This window comes from Cinclus cinclus, chromosome 24 (assembly GCF_963662255.1).
Source record: "Cinclus cinclus chromosome 24, bCinCin1.1, whole genome shotgun sequence".
In the NCBI taxonomy this organism is placed as follows: domain Eukaryota; kingdom Metazoa; phylum Chordata; class Aves; order Passeriformes; family Cinclidae; genus Cinclus; species Cinclus cinclus.
This window is the reverse complement of record NC_085069.1, coordinates 6611895-6628086: the sequence shown is the minus strand read 5'-3', so window position 1 is coordinate 6628086 and position 16192 is coordinate 6611895. Positions and strand designations below refer to the sequence as shown.

Sequence of the window (16192 nt, the reverse complement as noted above, 5' to 3'; positions counted from 1 at the left end):
TGGGCTGGGAATTCTGCTCCAGAGGCTGCTCCTGGAGCCAAAATTGGGATGGAATAGACAGGGATGGGATGGGATGGGATGGGATGGGATGGGATGGGATGGGATGGGATGGGATGGGATGGGATGGGATGGGATGGGATGGGACAGAGGCTCTGGGCTGCTCCAGGGTGGCTCCCGGGACTGTTTGGATCCACTCTGGGAGTGCGGGGCTGGCTCAGCCCGACCATTCCCTGCAGGAATGCAAAAGCAGCTCCACATCCCAGAGCCGGGAGCCTCCGTTCTGCTTCTCCACCCCTGGATCCGAGGTTCCAAACTTGCTCCCGAGGGAAAGGGCATCATCCCTAAGGCAGCTCCCACCAGTGACAGCAAATGCCAAATTTTGGTCCGTGGAAAAAACCCCAATTTTACAAATACAGAAACAAAATTAAAAGTGGCTTGGAAAAAGGATTTCAGGAAAGAGAAGCTTTAAACCAGGAGAATTCCCAATCCCAGGACAGCTCTGGGAATGGGGATAGCCCTCAGCAGCATCTCCAGCATCAAATCCAGTTTTTAGGGACAGCCAGGTGGGAATTTGACCCCAGAGGGCCAGACCGAGGTGCGGAGCACCCCCTGCTCCCCCCAAACCCTGCCCCGTTTTCCTGGCCTGGCCTAGCCCAGCTTCCCCCATCCCTCCCACCCTGGCACTGGGAGCACTGGGAGCACTGGGAGCGCTGGGAGCGCTGGGAGCGCTGGGAGCACTGGGAGCGCTGCAGTCGCGGCTGGTCCGGGGCTCGCTGCCAGCCCTGCCCAGCGGCTCCTGCTCCTCCCGGCCCTTGGGAATCCGGGATTTGCTGCTTCCCGAGCCCAGCACCTTCCATGGCTCGTCCTGCGGGGGCTGCGGGGCCCGGAACAGGGAGAGGAAGGGACACCAAAAATATCCCATAATTACAGAGGGATGAGGCTGGGCCAGTGGCAGCTCCGGGCTCTGCTCCTCAGGAACGGGCAGGGAAGAACTTTTGGGAAAGATCCTTGATGCCCTGAGCCCCATAATCCCTGGAGTGGCTGCAGGGAGTTCCTGGGGATGTCAGGAAAAGGAGAGAGCCCTGTGAACCCCCCATGGGATTCCTGGAATGTCCTGGAATGTGCTTTTTTGGTGGAAAAAGTCATCCTGAGGCCCTTTTCCTGCAAGTTCCCATTCCTTCCTTCTCCCACTGGGATGGAGGCCAGGAGCCACAGCAGCGATTCCCATTATCAGTTTGGGAATGAGGAGCTATCCATGGATCCAGGATCCATCATCCATCCATCCATCCATCATCCATCCATCCATGGATCCAGGATCCATCCCTCCCTCCCTCCCTCCCTCCCCCCTCTGCAGTGACTCACAGGGAGCAGCAGCTCCCTGTGAGTCACCAGGAAAACTTCCTGATCCAGCCGGATCCGTGGGGAGAACTCCCCTGGAGAATCCCAGAGTCCAACCCAGGCCCAAACAATCCCTGTGAGGAAGGGGGGAGGGGGGTATGGAATCTGCACAGAGGAGCCTTTCCCAGATTATCACAGAACCATGGAATAGCTTTTGGGATCTGGGGGATTGGGATCACCTGTCCCTGTTCCTTTTGGGAACCTCCTCACTGGCAGTGCAGGAGACACCAAAAAACGGGAGAAAAGTCCCCGAGTGGGGATAAACCCCAGCCTTGAGTGGGGGTTATCCAAACATTCCCCATCCCAATCCCAGCCGAGCACTGGGAGCAGCCCAGCAGGAATTCCCAGTCCCAGCTGGGAGCTGGAGCAGGGCGGGATGCTCGGGGTCCCTCCGGGAAGGGGAATGAGAAGGACACGGCCCTTGGAATGTGCAGGGAAGCACTGGGATCACCCCGGGACAGGAGAGGGGGCCTTGGAGCTCCTTCCAACCCAATCCAGGCTGGGATTCCATCATTCCCTGATCCTCCACCAGCGCCCTGCACAGCTGGGACTGGTTCAAACGGAACAGCTCAGGAATTGCCCCTGTCCCCGTGCCCTTCCCACGTCCCCCCAAAATCCCTCCTTTTTTTTTTTGCCCAGAAATCAGGGATTCATTCCCAGGCAAAGCCACCCCGAGCTCCCGGAGTTTGCTGCCTTTGCCCAGGGAAGCAGCACCCTCTGCTGCCCTTCCCGGGAATCCAGGCCCTGCTGGAAAACCTCGGGAAAGTTTTTCCCTCCCTGACATTTGCCCGGGGACTTTGCTGGGATCCTGCTCCTTCCCAGCTGCTCCGGGCTCAGGCTGGGGCTCCAGAGGTGGCAGAAGTTTCCTGCTCCCTGTTCCCTGCTCAGGCCAGGAAAGGACGTTGCAGGTGTGCCAAAACTGGGAGAACTGGGAAGAGCAGGCGGTGATGAGGGGCTGGAATGGGAATTCCAGAAAAAACGAGGATGCTCCATCCCGGGAAGTACCCAAGGACGTGACTTGGGGCACCCTGGGACAGTGGAAGGTGGCAGGGGCTGCGAATGGCTGGGATTTCAGATCCCTCCACCCTAAACCATCCCACAAGCTGGGATTCCCAAATTCAGGAATATTGCAGCTCCCGAGCTGCCTGGGCACCGCGGGAAGGTGTCAGGTCCTGCCTGGCAGCTCTGGGGGCCGAGCTCTCCGGCAGGAAAGCCGCAGGAGCCTTTGGGAGCCGTGGTTTCCTGGGGATGTTTTCTTTTCTCTCTCCTGGCTCTTTTTTTTTTTTTTTTTTTTTTTTTTTTTTTTTTTTTTTACCTCCTTCACCTCTGGTGGTTTCGGGGCCGCGTGGGCCGGGCTGGGGAGGGCAGGAAAGGCTGAGATAATTACAGGGAATGATCCCAGGAATAGAGCTGCTCTTCCCTGGCCCAGGAGCCACACGGAGAGGCTGTTCCAGCTCTTTCCGTGGGTTTGGGACAGCGGGGGGGGGGGGGGGGGGGGGGGCCACAGGGATTGTCCCCATGGATGCGGGATCACAATAGGAACAGCTGAAGTCACTGCATGGATTTAGATCCTTTCTTCCTGCTTCCCCCTGGTCCTTTTGGGAATATCAGCCCCTGTTCCCTCCCGGCCACGCCACCACATCCTGCCCCAAACTATCCCAGCAAAAGGGAGAAGCCAGCAGGAATTCCAGTGGGAGAAGGATCAGGCAGCACAGAGCAGCTCCTGGAAATTCAGGGAATTTTCCTTCAGCAGCTTTTCCCGAGCCTGAGGACAATTCCCCTTCCCACTTCCTCCATGAACGGCCTCAGGCTGTGCCAGGGGATGTTTGGGATGGATAGCAGGGAAAAATTCCTTGAGGAAAAGGGGAAAATTCCATGTGGGGAAAACTCTTTTCCCAGTAAAATCCTCAGGTGCCAGAGGAGGTTTAGGATGGGCATCAGGGAAAAATCCCTTCACGGAAAGGGTTTAAAGCACCGGAACTGTCCAGAGCAGGATATTTGGGAAAGATTCAAACCCAAGGCTGCTCCAGTGTCAATCCCAAAATCCCCAGAGCTGGGGATGTTCCAGAGGAGCAGCTGGGGAAGCACAAGGCCACGACCGGAGCAGGGAACATGCTTTTATTGAGGAGTGGGGACGGGAGCAGCACATCCCAGCAGGCTGGGAACAGGGAGCAGGGAACGCTCCCCCTGGGACATTCCCGGGGCATTCCCGGGATCTGCAGCAGGGGATGAGGCAGGAGCAGGCACAGCAGGAGTCAGTAATGCCCACGAGGTTCCACACCGAGCACGGAGGGGCTGGGGGTGGTTGGGGGGTTCCAGGAGAAAGGAGGGGAACCAAAGGAGCAGGAGGAAACTTTTCCAGTCAGGATGGGGTTAATGGGAATGGCTCCCACCTTCCCAGGAGTGCTTCACTTCCCAGCCTCTTCTGGGAGGGATCACTGAAATCAGTGCTGGGATTGAGGAAATCAGTGCTGGAATCACTGGGATCACAACTGGGAGCACTGGATCCAGCCCTGGGATGGCATCAGCCCCTTGCCAGGGCCGTCCCCTCTGTCAGTGACACTGGAGCCACCCAGGCACGGGTGACACGAGGACAGTGCTTTTACTACTGGGAGGCCATTCCAGGATATTTCTGCTGATGAGAGGGAGGAATCAGAATTTTTTTCTTTTTTTTTTTTATCTTTCAGGGAATCCAACCGTCCCTGGAGCCCAGCAGCCCAACAACTGGAACTGGTGCTGGGAGGTCCTGTGACTCTTTGGGAAAGGCCAAAGTTTGGATTCTTTCAGCCTGGAGGGGGAAAAAAAAAAAAAAAAAAAACCAAAAAAAAACTCCACTAAAAAGGAACCTGCAATTCCAGGAAGGCTGCTCTGGGAAAAACATCTGCAGGGGAATACACTCAGCAGGTTGTTTATGTACAGAAACTCAGCAATTCCACGAGATACACATCAGGAAAAATGGGAATTCTAATCCAGAGGTGCTTCCAGCAGGGCTGTGGTGGCTCCAGGAGGGGGTGACAGGAACACCCAGGGAACTCCCTCAGGTGCAATTCTGGCTGTGCAACAGGGACTAAGTGAAGATCTGCTGGATCCTACAGAGAACTGCTGGAAGAGGGGGAAATGATCCCAAGTGAAGCTATTTCAGACACGGAACAGGACGGGAGCAGCTCCGATGTCGCTGTCCCTGCAGCGCTGGGGCTGCCCCACAGCAGAGCCAGGGGTGAGCCCAGAGCTCAGGGAAGCTGCAGGAGGGACACGGGGACAGAGCAGGACAGCAGGGACAGGGACAGGCCCAGCAATCAGAGCTCCTCAGCTTCCTGGGGCTCTGACACACTTCCAGTCCTGGCGGCCTCACTGAGGCCGAGACATCCGAGTTCCTCAGAACTGTGGGGACACGGGGCCAGGCCAGGCCAGCCCGGGGGTGACCTGCCCTGGGGACACTGCAGCAGCCAACGGCACGACACTGATCCCTACGGTGCTTCTCTGCTGGGGACACTGCTGGGGACACCTAGGTGCCCTTGGGAGGGGTCCACTTGAGGCAGCTGGGGTCCATGGTCTTGTTGCTGTTGGACCTCTTGGCCTCCTTGGCGATCCACTCGTCGATCAGGTCCTGGGGAGAGCAGGGGAGGGGCAGAGGGAGAGCTGATCCCGCTGGGGAATCACCCGTGGGGCAGAAGCACAAAGGGCAGGGTGGGGCAGCCATTGGTGGGCAAAAGGAACAGCAAAACGACAGAAAAGGAACAGCAAAACGACAGAAAAGGAACAGCAAAACGACAGAAAAGGGACACCTAAAAGGGACACCTAAAAGGGACACCTAAAAGGGACACCTAAAAGGGACACCTAAAAGGGACACCTAAAAGGGACACCTTGTCCTCAGTGGAGTTTTCTAGAAGCCCTTCAGTGGAGCTCCCAAGGAGTCCCGGGGATGGGAGAAGGTTTGGCACACCCAGGGATTGCTCAGGGACAAGCAGGAGCTGTGCAGGGCTCCATCAGTGCCATGCACAGTGGTTCAGGGAGCTTTGGGGTGGATTTTGGGGAGAAGTTCTTCATGCAGAGGGTGCTGGGCACTGGGACAGGGAGTGGGCACAGCCCTGAGGCTGCCAGAGCTCCCAGGGATGCCCAGGGTGGGATTTTGGGGTGTCCTGCAGGATCAGGAGAGCTCATTCCTAAAGAATGAGAGGGGATTCCCACCTCCTGTTTCACTTGGAGCAGGGAGAAGGAAAAGGAGGAGGTGGGAGGAGATTCCCCCCAGGAAGGGCCAGGCTCACCTGTCTCTTGAGGACCAGGTGTTTGCCCTTCCAGTACTTGAGCATCTGCAGGGCCTGCAGGGTGCTCACGATGTCCACGGGGTTCACTGCAGTCTCCTGGCTGATCTCTGCAATCAGAGCCTGGCTCAGAATCCACCCACAGCCCCTGGAACAGCCCCAAACCCCCTGGGATCCCACTGCCACTTTGGTGTGATCCCCTCAGAAACGTGGCACCGAGCAGGCCCAGACAGGGCCGCAGGGATTTTTGGGGTGCTGGGTTTGGGATTTGTAAGGAATCCTCTGAAAGGAGGTGATCCTGCTTTTCCAGGTACCTCATACCCCCCAGGAAATCCCAGGTGCCACCAACAGAGAAATGCCATTAAAAGAAAGGCAAATATTCTCAATATTGGCTGCTGGAGCCGTTTTTCTTGTTCAAATAAATTCTAATATACGGCTGGACTAAGTTTCTTTCTGCTGATTTTTTTTAATTTTGTTTTTTTGTTTGTTTCACAAAGCAGCCAATCCACCCTTTGAAAATGCTGCAAATGGCCCAGCTTTGCTGCTGGCAGGGCTGGGAAGCAGCCATTCCCAACCATAGGAATATCCCATTAAACTGGGTGCTGCACAAACACTCGGGTGGGTGAGGCAGGCCAGGGATGTTCCCAAAAAATCCCCCCTGACCTTTGATGGAGATCTCCTTGCCCTGGAAGTTGTGCAGGTACCGCAGCAGAACTTCCTTCCAGTAGCTCCTGTAGCTGATCAGGCCCAGGTCAGACAGGGGACGTTCTGGGGAGCCAACTTTTTCTTCTACTTTAGACAGCAAATAACCTAAAAAAAAAAAAAATAATAATAATAAAAACCTTATTTAAACTCAGAAATGAGCCAGGATGAAAGCTGCTCAAGCAGCAGCAGCCAGGTGGAGATTTCCTGGTGGAGCTGGAGGAATTTTTCCCTGGGATTTTCCCCCCTCCACACTCACTGAAGTCGATGAGCATTTTGCCATAGCCTTGTCTCATGTACTGGGGCATGGTCAGGATGCAGGACACGTTGTAGTTGAGGAAGGAATTCTTCTCCTGGAAACAAGAGCAGAGAGGAGGGGCAGAAGTCAGAATTTTTATTCCTTTAACTGTTTTATTAAAAAAAAAAAAAAAAAACAACACAGTGATTAATATTTATTTTAATGCATTTTTTCCCACATTCCTTCCCAGTTTCTTTCTCCCTAATGAAGACACCACTCTGCTTCCTGGCAACACCAATTCCTCAGAGCTGGTTTGGCTTTTTTGCTGGGAATGAGAGAAGATGGAGCAGCACAGCAGCTGCAACCTCTCACCAAACAGGGATTTTTGTCTTGGATTTTGTCCTGTTCCCAAAAGCAGCAAATCCTGAGGCTGCAGAGGGGATTCAGTGCTGATAAGGGGCCCTAAATCCCATTTTAGTGAGGAGGGTGAGGAATGTTTTGCACTGACCTTGGAGAAATACCCGATCAGGTGGCAGCCAGTGTTGTCAGCCTCTGTCATGACATAGAACAGGAAGGGCTCCACATCATAATAAAGGGTTTTGTGGTCCAGGAAAAGCTTTGCCAGCAGACACAGGTTCTGGCAGTAGATCTGGGCACAAAGAAAAAAAAAAATGCAGGTGTTTATTCCAGTGGGATACCCCAAATGTGGGCAAAACCACCTAGGAAAGGACAATAAAAAAATTCAGAATCATCTGAGAAATAATGGGGAAACAATTCCATGGGTGATGGAAGTGGGTGAGCCTGTGAGCCTGGATCCTGCCCCTCACCTCTGCTGTGTGAGGCAGCAAAACTCCTGCAGGAACAGCCAAAATTCCAGCAGCCCCTGTGTGAGCAGGGCCACCAGGGCCACCCTGGCTGCCTGCAGGGCCACTGGGATGGTTTGGAAAGGTTTTTTTGAACATTTTTACCTGCTGAGACCTGGGTAGTTTCTTCTGTACTTCTGTAATTAGTGACAGATTTTTAAGATTGACACTTTGTTATATTAATGAGAACATTTATGTGTTTTTGTGAAACACATACGTAAAAACAAAAAACTTCAGGAATTTTTTTTCCTGTTTTCTTAAAAGGTAACACCAGCCTTGGCCCTTTTTATGCAGCTCAGGCAAGGTAAACTAAGTTGTTTTCTGTATATTTTCAGTGTGTAAAAAAAAAAGTATATGAAAAAAGTAAAAGCAGTCTAAAGGTTTATTCTAAGCTTTTTTTTTCTTACAGTTTCTAGTAATAGAATTTCGCCTTAAAGAAGAGAAATTCTCTTTAAATACCATTTAAAGTTAAACCTGTGTTGCCTTCCTCCTAACCGTATCTCACAGCAAAAAAAAAAAAAAAAAAAAAAAAAAAAAAAAAAAAAAATCAAATTGGTAAAATCAAAAGCACTACAACCACCCTGGCTACCTGCAGGGCCACCCTGGCTACCTGCAGGGCCACCCTGGACCCACTCACCTTGTTCTTCTTGCCATCCACCTCGAAGACAGAGATGGAGCCCTTGCGGTAGATCTCGTCCCCCGGGGGGTGCTTCCAGACACACTTGGCCTGTGACAGGGACACAGGGAGGGGCTGGGGACACCAAGGGCTGCAGGGTGACAGCAAAGGGCAGCCTGGCCTCTCACAGACACCCCAGGCAGCCAGGCAGGGTGTCAGACACGTTCACGTGCACGGGCTGGGCCTGGCTGGGCACCCAGGGACACAGCAGCATTCCCAGGGGGAATGAACCCAGGGACAGAGCAGCATTCCCAGTGGGAATGAGCCCAGGGACAGAGCAGCATTCCCAGTGGGAATGAACCCAGGGACAGAGCAGCATTCCCAGTGGGAATGAGCCCAGGGACAGAGCAGCATTCCCAGTGGGAATGAACCCAGGGACAGAGCAGCATTCCCAGTGGGAATGAACCCAGGGACAGAGCAGCATTCCCAGTGGGAATGAGCCCAGGGACAGAGCAGCATTCCCAGGGGGAATGAACCCTTCAGTGATCCCACAGCAGCACTCCCAGGGGGAATGAGCCCTTCAGTGATCCCACAGCAGCACTCCCAGGGGGAATGAGCCCTTCAGTGATCCCACAGCAGCACTCCCAGCAGTGCTGAGCCCTTCAGTGATCCCACAGCAGCACTCCCAGGGGGAATGAGCCCTTCAGTGATCCCACAGCAGCACTCCCAGCAGTGCTGGGCCCTTCAGTGATCCCACAGCAGCACTCCCAGCAGTGCTGGGCCCTTCAGTGATCCCACAGCAGCACTCCCAGCAGTGCTGGGCCCTTCAGTGATCCCACAGCAGCACTCCCAGGGGGAATGAGCCCTTCAGTGATCCCACAGCAGCACTCCCAGCAGCGCTGGGCCCTTCAGTGATCCCACAGCAGCACTCCCAGGGGGAATGAGCCCTTCAGTGATCCCACAGCAGCACTCCCAGCAGTGCTGGGCCCCAGCCCTCACCATGTGCCTGCGCAGGATGGTCTGGCTCTTCATGTACTTGAGGCAGAACTCGCACATGTAGAGGCGCCCGAGGCGCGCGTACTCCTCGGGGTACGGGGAGTGGTACCACGTGTCCAGCTCGTAGCGCCCGAACGCGATCGTCTTGATCATGTTACTGCCCTCGGTGATCTGCCCCTGCAGCCTCAGCTTCTCCTGCCCCAGGGGAGACAAAACATTCATTAAAAGCAGCTGGAGGAGAATTGGGATTTTTTTTTGTTTTGTTTTGTTTTGTTTTGCTGCAGGAAATCTGTTTCAAGTGTTTTAAATTTGTTAAACTCCTCGCCGCTCCCTATTCTTTTTCTAGACAGGGATAGGAGTGCTGTGAGGAGCAGCTGGGGGTGTTTATCCTGGAGAAAAGGGGCAGGGCAGATCTCGTGGGTCCCCACAAGCCCTGACAGGAGGGTGCAGCCACGGGGGACTCAGGCTCTGCTCCCAGGGAACAGAAGGACACAGCCCCAGGCTGTGCCAGGGCTGGTTTAGGCTGCACAAGAGGAGGAATTTCTTCCCAGAAAGAGGGATTGGGAATTGGAAGGAGCTGCCCAGGGAAGTGTCACCATCCCTGAGGTGTTTGGAAAGGCCTGGATGTGGCACTGGGTGACAGGGTGGCACTCAATGACCTCAGAGGGCTCTTCTAGCCCAGTTCACTCTGTGGCTCCGTGACACATCTCAAGTCTGTGCCCCAGGTACCCTAGCTGTGCCAGGAAAGCATCAAAGGATCGTTTGATCCCCCTCTGGAATGGCATGTGGCCTTGGCAAGCTCCACAGGAGCTATGAACTCAGTCAGGGACTAAGGCTGAACTGGTTTTTGTTGTCACCAGCCCTCAGCAGGGCAGCTGAAGCTGTCATTGTCCCCTGGGAGCACCCCTGGAATGTCACTGCACATTCCTGAGCGCAGAGCTCAGCTCCAGCTGCTCCTCCAGCACTGCCTGGGGATGGCTGGCACTCATCCCCCAGCCTGGGCTGACTGTGCTGGCCTGGAGCTCCCCCAGATCCCAGGAAGGGCCCCCCTGACCCCTGGATGATCTCACCAGGTCCTCAGAGGCGCGTGCCTGGGCCCTCCTGAACAGCTCCAGGTCGTACTCGCTGGTCAGGTTCTCCAGCAGAGGCTCCCTGGTGTTGCCATAGGTTTGCCTGTGCTCCTGGAAAACCAAGGGACAGGAGTTTGGGCTGTGGGGCTGATGTATCCTGCAGCTTTTCTAGCTGGGAATGCTGCAGGATGACTGGGAGAGCCAAACTCCATCCCAGGTGGAATGAAAAGATAAAATTCCTGCTATTACCATGTATTTCTCCTTCTGCTCCTTGCTCAGCCCCGAGTTCCTCTTCTTCCTGAGCTCAGCCACCTTCTCTTTGTACCGCAGCTGCCTCTCTGTGGGGGCCTGAAAGAAACCCAGGCTGGGACCCTGAGGGGCTCCAGCCCCTCCAAACATCCCCCTTCACTCCCAGCCCATGGAATTCCATCCTGGCTGCCATTCCAGGAGGTTTGAGCCAGAGCCTCTGCTAATCACAGGGCACTGCAGGTGCAGCACAGGAATGCAAAGCAGGAAATTTGCCTCCCCACCACAGCACAGGATGAGCTCCTCATGGAATGCTCCGTGCTGGGAAACAGCTCCCAGCTGACTCAGGGACTGGGAAATGTCATTGCCCTGCTTTGGTTCTCTGCTGGTTACTCAGAGGAAAATTGCAGCTCTGGAGGAATTCCCTGCACACCCAAACTCAGGGAAAGGATCACCCTGAGAACACAGTTCTGCAGGAATTCCCTGCACACCCAAACTCACGGAAGGCTCTGCAGGATTTCCCTGCCTGCTCCACCCTCACTGAAGGGATACAAGGAGTTTCCCAGCTGGAATGGCAGCTGGGCTGGGTCATGACTGCCCTGCAGCTCCTGAGGGATGTGGGGAAGGGAGCCCAGGCTGGGAGCAGGAGCTGAAGCTGCTCCCCTCACCTGGTGCCTGGTGGCGTGCCTGTTGTTGTCATCCTGCCTGTGGGCCAACATCCGCTCCTCAATCTGCTTGTCCCGGCTCTGAGCTCGTACCTGGAGGCCAAAATTCACCTGTCAGGGCTGCAGGCAGCTCCTGTCACCTCCCTTCCCTTCCAGGGGAGCTCTAACTCCCAGGTGTGACACACACATGCTGCTGCCTCACACGTGTGAGCTGCTTTCTGCTCACACTTTACAAGGCTCAGCATTTTGTCCTAAAAAACCCCAAAGGAGGAGAAATCAGAAAGGTAAAACCATTGATGCTCACCTTGCACTCGTCTGCTGAAAGGTTGTGGTACAGAGGGCACCCCGAGATGGAGAAGTGGCGCTCGTGCTTCCCAGTCAGGTGTCCTGCAAAGGGTCAGGGAAACAACAGAACTCCTGACAAATTATCCCAAAGATGTGGGAAAGGTCTCCCAGATGGGCAGAACCCTCGCAGGAGCATGTTCAGGTCACTGACAGGGGGATAGGAAGAGGAGGAAACTTCCTGGTTTAAAAAGGAAGGAGGATGAGAATCTTTCTCACAGACAGAGCAGCCAGGCGTGGGAGTGCAATAATTTAGGACTGAAATCCTGCTTCTGGCACAACCAGCTCCCTGCCCACAAATCTTGAGACTTTTCCTCCCACACCTGTGCTCCCCCTCCTACCTGGTCCCTTCTCCCCTAAAACAGAAAACACCTCCAACAACACTCCTGCATTTATGCCTCATATCCCTCCCCCAGTCCCACTCCTTGACACCCCTGACCCTAATCCACACCGTCTTTAGGGTCTAACACCCGGGAACGAGGCAGGAATCCCAGAGCAGGCCTGGGGATGCCCCCAGAGCTGGCATTACCCAGGGAGTTACAGCCAGGAGTGGGACACTTCATGTTGAAGTTGTAGCTCTCGTGGAAGCGGCGGCGCTTGGGTCTGTGGGACAGGTCACTGCCCGAGTCCTTGAGGGACATGTCCTTGGCCAGGCTCTCGTCGTGGGACACGTTGGGGCTGGAGATGTCGATGTCAGACTCTGAGGAGGGCGCGTTGCCCGTGGGGGTGCGGGGAGGGGACTCGTCGTGATCCGCAGCGTTTTTGGTGTCTGGGGGAGGAGCAGAGGGGGCAGAGCTGTGGGGGGAAAGCTCCCAGAACACGTCAGGGGGGCGTGAGGAGCCTCTCCCTGCCCCTGAGCAGGAGCTCCCTGGCCCTGCACTCACCTCTGTCTGAGAAATCCACGGCCTGCTCGGTCTCGGAGCCCGAGGAGCGCGTCTGGCGCAGCGGGTACTTCTTGGGGGTGACAGGAGCTGGCTGCTGCTGGCTGCGGGTCACCCTCCGTGTGGAGTACACCGGCTCATCCGAGCCCAGGGACGGAGCGTTCCGCACCGGGCTGGAGTCTGCTCCGGAGGGGACAGCGCGGGGACACACGGTTACAGCATGGGGAGGGCAAGGGGACACACGGTTACAGCATGGGGAGGGCAAGGGGACACACGGTTACAGCATGGGGACAGCGCAGGGACACACGGTTACAGCATGGGGACACACGGTTACAGCATGGGGACAGTGCGGGGACACACAGTTACAGCATGGGGAGGACAAGGGGACACACGGTTACAGCATGGGGACACACGGTTACAGCATGGGGAGGACAAGGGGACACACGGTTACAGCATGGGGACAGTGCGGGGACACACAGTTACAGCATGGGGACAGTGCGGGGACACACAGTTACAGCATGGGGAGGGCAAGGGGACACACGGTTACAGCATGGGGAGAGCATGGGGACAACACGGGGACACACGGTTACAGCATGGGGACAGCACGGGGACACACGGTTACAGCATGGGGACAACACGGGGACACACGGTTACAGCATGGGGACAGCGCAGGGACACACGGTTACAGCATGGGGACAACATGGGGACACACGGTTACAACATGGGGACAGCACGGGGACACACGGTTACAGCATGGTTAGCAACCACAGGGGCACAGCACAGGGACGCCATGGTAACACCCAGGAACCATGGGGACACCACAGGGAACCCCACAGCACCCCCAAAGACCCCATGCCCCACACTGACCAACACCCCGAGGCTCTGCCCTGCCTGTGTCACTCTGCTCTGGCCTTGCCTGATAAAATCCAAGGACACTTGGAGCAATCTGGAGTAACACCAAGTTTAACAACTTAATTAAGCCATAATTACCACCCAGCTCCCAGACTGGAGGAGTAAAGATCCCTTAGTTTAGATAAGAACCATCAGGGTTTAGATAAGAACCCACAGCCTTTAGGAACAGCGGGATTGCTCTGGTGTGCACCTAAATCTGGGATTTTGTGTGGAAGAGCCTTGTCTTGGTTTAAGGGGGAGCTTTGCCACAGTTTAAGGAGCAGCCTTGGCCCGGTTTAGAGAAGCTTTTCCCTGGTTTAAGGAGGAGCCTTGGCCCGGTTTAAAGAGGAGCCTTTCCCATTTTAAGGAATCCTTTCACTGGTTTAAAGAAGAGCCTTGCCCTGGTTTAAAGACGAGCATTTTCCTGGTTTAAAGAAGAATCTCTCCCCATTTCAAAGACGAGCCTTGCCCCAGTTTCCCACTGTAAGGAAGTTTGAGGAAGAGCCTTTCCCATTTTAAGGAAGCCTCTTCCCGGTTTGAGGAGGCCGTGGCTCACCCTGGGAGCTCTGGCTGAGCCTGGCCGAGGAGCGGGTGACACGGGCAGATCTCCGGGAGGTGCCATCGCTCTCGGAGCTGTCCGTGTGCTCGGGATCCGTGGAGAAATCCGAGTCCTCCGTCCCATCCGAGCTGCTGCCCGCGTTCCTCTGAAACGGCATAGAGCGTTTGGATGTTGTACTTCTCTCGTTAAAAAGAAAAAACACACACAAAAAAAAGGAGTGGCTATTTCATCTTCTCCAGCCACTTCAGCTATGTGCTTTATCCCTAGTCAGGGAATCTTTTTACCCTTTCTTTTTGTGTCTCCCGCTCTGCCGGCGAGGAGTTCTCAAAAACAAATAGCGTGTTTCCCCCAATCCAAGGGGATGTTCCCCAGCACAGAGCGCCATTCCCAGTCTATAAACCAGAGGATTTATCGGGAATTATCCCAAACTGTGGGGAGCAATCTGGATGGCAGAAGGGGGCCTGGCATCCGTGAGCAACTGCTGTTTTTTCTCCTTTCCCCTCCTGTTATCGTGGTTATTTAACACTATGACAGCATTTTACTCCATTTCTCATTATTAAACCGTTCATCCTTCAACCTACAACATTTATTTTTGTTCCCCACCCCCATTCCAGGATTGTGCTTAATTTGACACTGCGCTTAAACCGTAACACCGTGAGGGGACACCGGGGGGCTGGGGTTGGCGGCAGGTGTCGGTCGGGGCCGGGGGAAGGCTGCGGGACCCCAAGCCGGGCAGGGCCGTGAGGGGGCGGCGATGGCGGCGGCCGTGAGGGGAACGCGGGGGCGCGGCCGCCATGAGGGGAGGGGGGGGGGTGGGGGGGGGGCGGCGGCCTCGCGCCGGTGGCGGGAGCGCTGCCCCCGCGCCGCTTTGTTTTGCACCCAACGGAGCCGCGCCGGCGTCAGCCAATCACAGCGCACGTGGGCGTGGCTTAAAGGGAGGGCCACCAACCGCAGCTCGAGGATCAAAAAGGCGGGTCCGGCCGCGCATGAGTGACAAAGAATCGCGACCAATCAGCGCCAGGCTTGCTCCCACGGCAACGCCAACCGGGGGGAGACCGCGGCGCGATGGGGGAAGGGAGAAACAAGGCTCGCGCGGGGAGGGGACCGTTGGGGTCGGGGATGGGCAGCGGCATGAGCCAATCAGCGGCCAGCCCGGCATGGAGAGCCGTGCAATAGACGGCAGCTCTCCAGGGGAGTCACCAATCAGAAACGGAACAGGGCGGGCCCCTCCGCCAGCGCGGGGGAGGGGAAACGGTAGCCGTTGGTGGTGATGAGTGACAGGCAGACTGACCAATCAGCGCTTGGCCTGCTCCTACTCGAGCCAATCAGAGAGCGCGGGGGGGGCGGGTGCTGGGGGCTGAAGGCCGCTATTTCCCCCCCAGTTTTGGGCCTGGGAGAGGGAAGGCAGGGGCTACCGAAGGGCAGAAAGCAGCGGCCCAAGCCCGCCGGTCTCCTCGCCGGCCGCTTCCCCCGGTTCCCGTCCGTGCTCACCTTCCTGCGCTGCATCCTGGGCGGGGGCAGCGAGGTTGCCTGGTCTCCGGCGCCCGCGGCCCGCGAAGCGGCGGTGGCCGCCGCGGTGTTGGTGCTAGCGGACTCCGTGGTGACAGCCGTGTCCCCCGCCCTGCGGCACGTCTGTTCCTGCGGCGCCAACCCCGCTCCCGCCAGCCGCTGGTCCCTACTCGGTCCCTCACGCTTCCGCCGGGACGCGGCCCACACCCCCCCATCACGTGACCGCGCGCCATCTTTGAGCCGGGCAGGCGGAGCCGGCAGTGAAGCCGCGCGCCGCCATCGTTGATTCGGGCGCGCGCTACGGGTGGGGGCGGCTGTTGCTGCCGCCATCTTTGATAAGAGCACGGGGCTGGCACGGCGCGCCCGTTCCCGAGGCCGCCGTGGTGCTTCCAGAGCTGCCTCGCGGTGTGTAACCTCGAGAATTGCAGCACCGGCAGCTCCTCCCTGGAGCCTGCGGGAAGCAGCGCCCTGGAGGTGGGATGTGCCAGTCCAGGGATTCCCAAATCGTGATGGGAGTTCCCGTAACGCTGAGAGGAACTGTGAAGGACAAAGCGCCACGGAGAGGGTTCGTCCCTCCCTGGACACAGTACTTTCCTGACTCGCTGCTCCCTGGCCTCGCCGAGCCCGGGAACCTCCCAGAGGCGCGGCTTAGAGCAGCGGGAGCGAGTGAACGGGGCTTCAGGACGGGTGAAACCGGTCCGGACCGGGACCCGGCCGGCGGAAGGACCCCAGAAGGCGCCGCTCGGCGTCGCCGGGATCCCCAATCAGAGCCCGTTCCTGTACCCCGCCCCCTCAGGGCAGCCAATTGTCGCGCTCCACATCGGGTGGCGCTTCTGTGCGCGCCGCGCACCGCGAAGGCCCCCAAGGCCGGGGTGCCCACGGTGGTGCCTGCTCCGCGCCGCGCCCCGCCGGCCCCATCGCGGCCGAACCGCGGCGAGCGCAGCCCCGGGGAGA

The 16192-nt window shown here is 56.8% G+C and overlaps 1 protein-coding gene across 6 annotated transcripts; it reads right to left on the bottom strand.

The window, feature by feature from the left end:
* Nucleotides 1–3507: 3507 nt before the first annotated feature.
* On the bottom strand, nt 3508–15292 carry KAT7 (lysine acetyltransferase 7). 6 transcript variants are annotated; one of them, XM_062508275.1, is made up of 15 exons: nt 15221–15292; nt 13727–13874; nt 12283–12459; nt 11928–12167; nt 11361–11443; nt 11060–11149; nt 10395–10493; nt 10146–10256; nt 9079–9270; nt 8101–8190; nt 7109–7249; nt 6622–6715; nt 6324–6470; nt 5664–5770; nt 3508–5005 (listed from the first exon to the last, which is right to left on the bottom strand). In XM_062508275.1, the coding sequence occupies exons 1-15, from the start codon at nt 15233–15235 to the stop codon at nt 4904–4906; spliced, it is 1836 nt and encodes a 611-aa protein (XP_062364259.1). In that variant the 5' UTR covers nt 15236–15292; the 3' UTR covers nt 3508–4903. The 6 variants fall into 6 exon arrangements, with proteins under 6 accessions (XP_062364259.1, XP_062364260.1, XP_062364261.1 ...); XM_062508276.1 differs by lacking the exon at nt 11060–11149; XM_062508277.1 differs by lacking the exon at nt 11928–12167.
* Between the last annotated feature and the right edge of the window lie 900 nt (nt 15293–16192).

What these genes read in the sequence shown, in the direction of transcription:
- KAT7 (XM_062508275.1), bottom strand. An exon ending in CACGCGCCTCTGAGGACCTG is followed by an intron (nt 9,271 to 10,145) that starts GTGAGATCATCC and finishes CCCCTGGGGCAG; the next exon opens with GAGAAGCTGAGGCTGCAGGG. An exon ending in TGGATGGCAAGAAGAACAAG is followed by an intron (nt 7,250 to 8,100) that starts GTGAGTGGGTCC and finishes CTTTGTGCCCAG; the next exon opens with ATCTACTGCCAGAACCTGTG.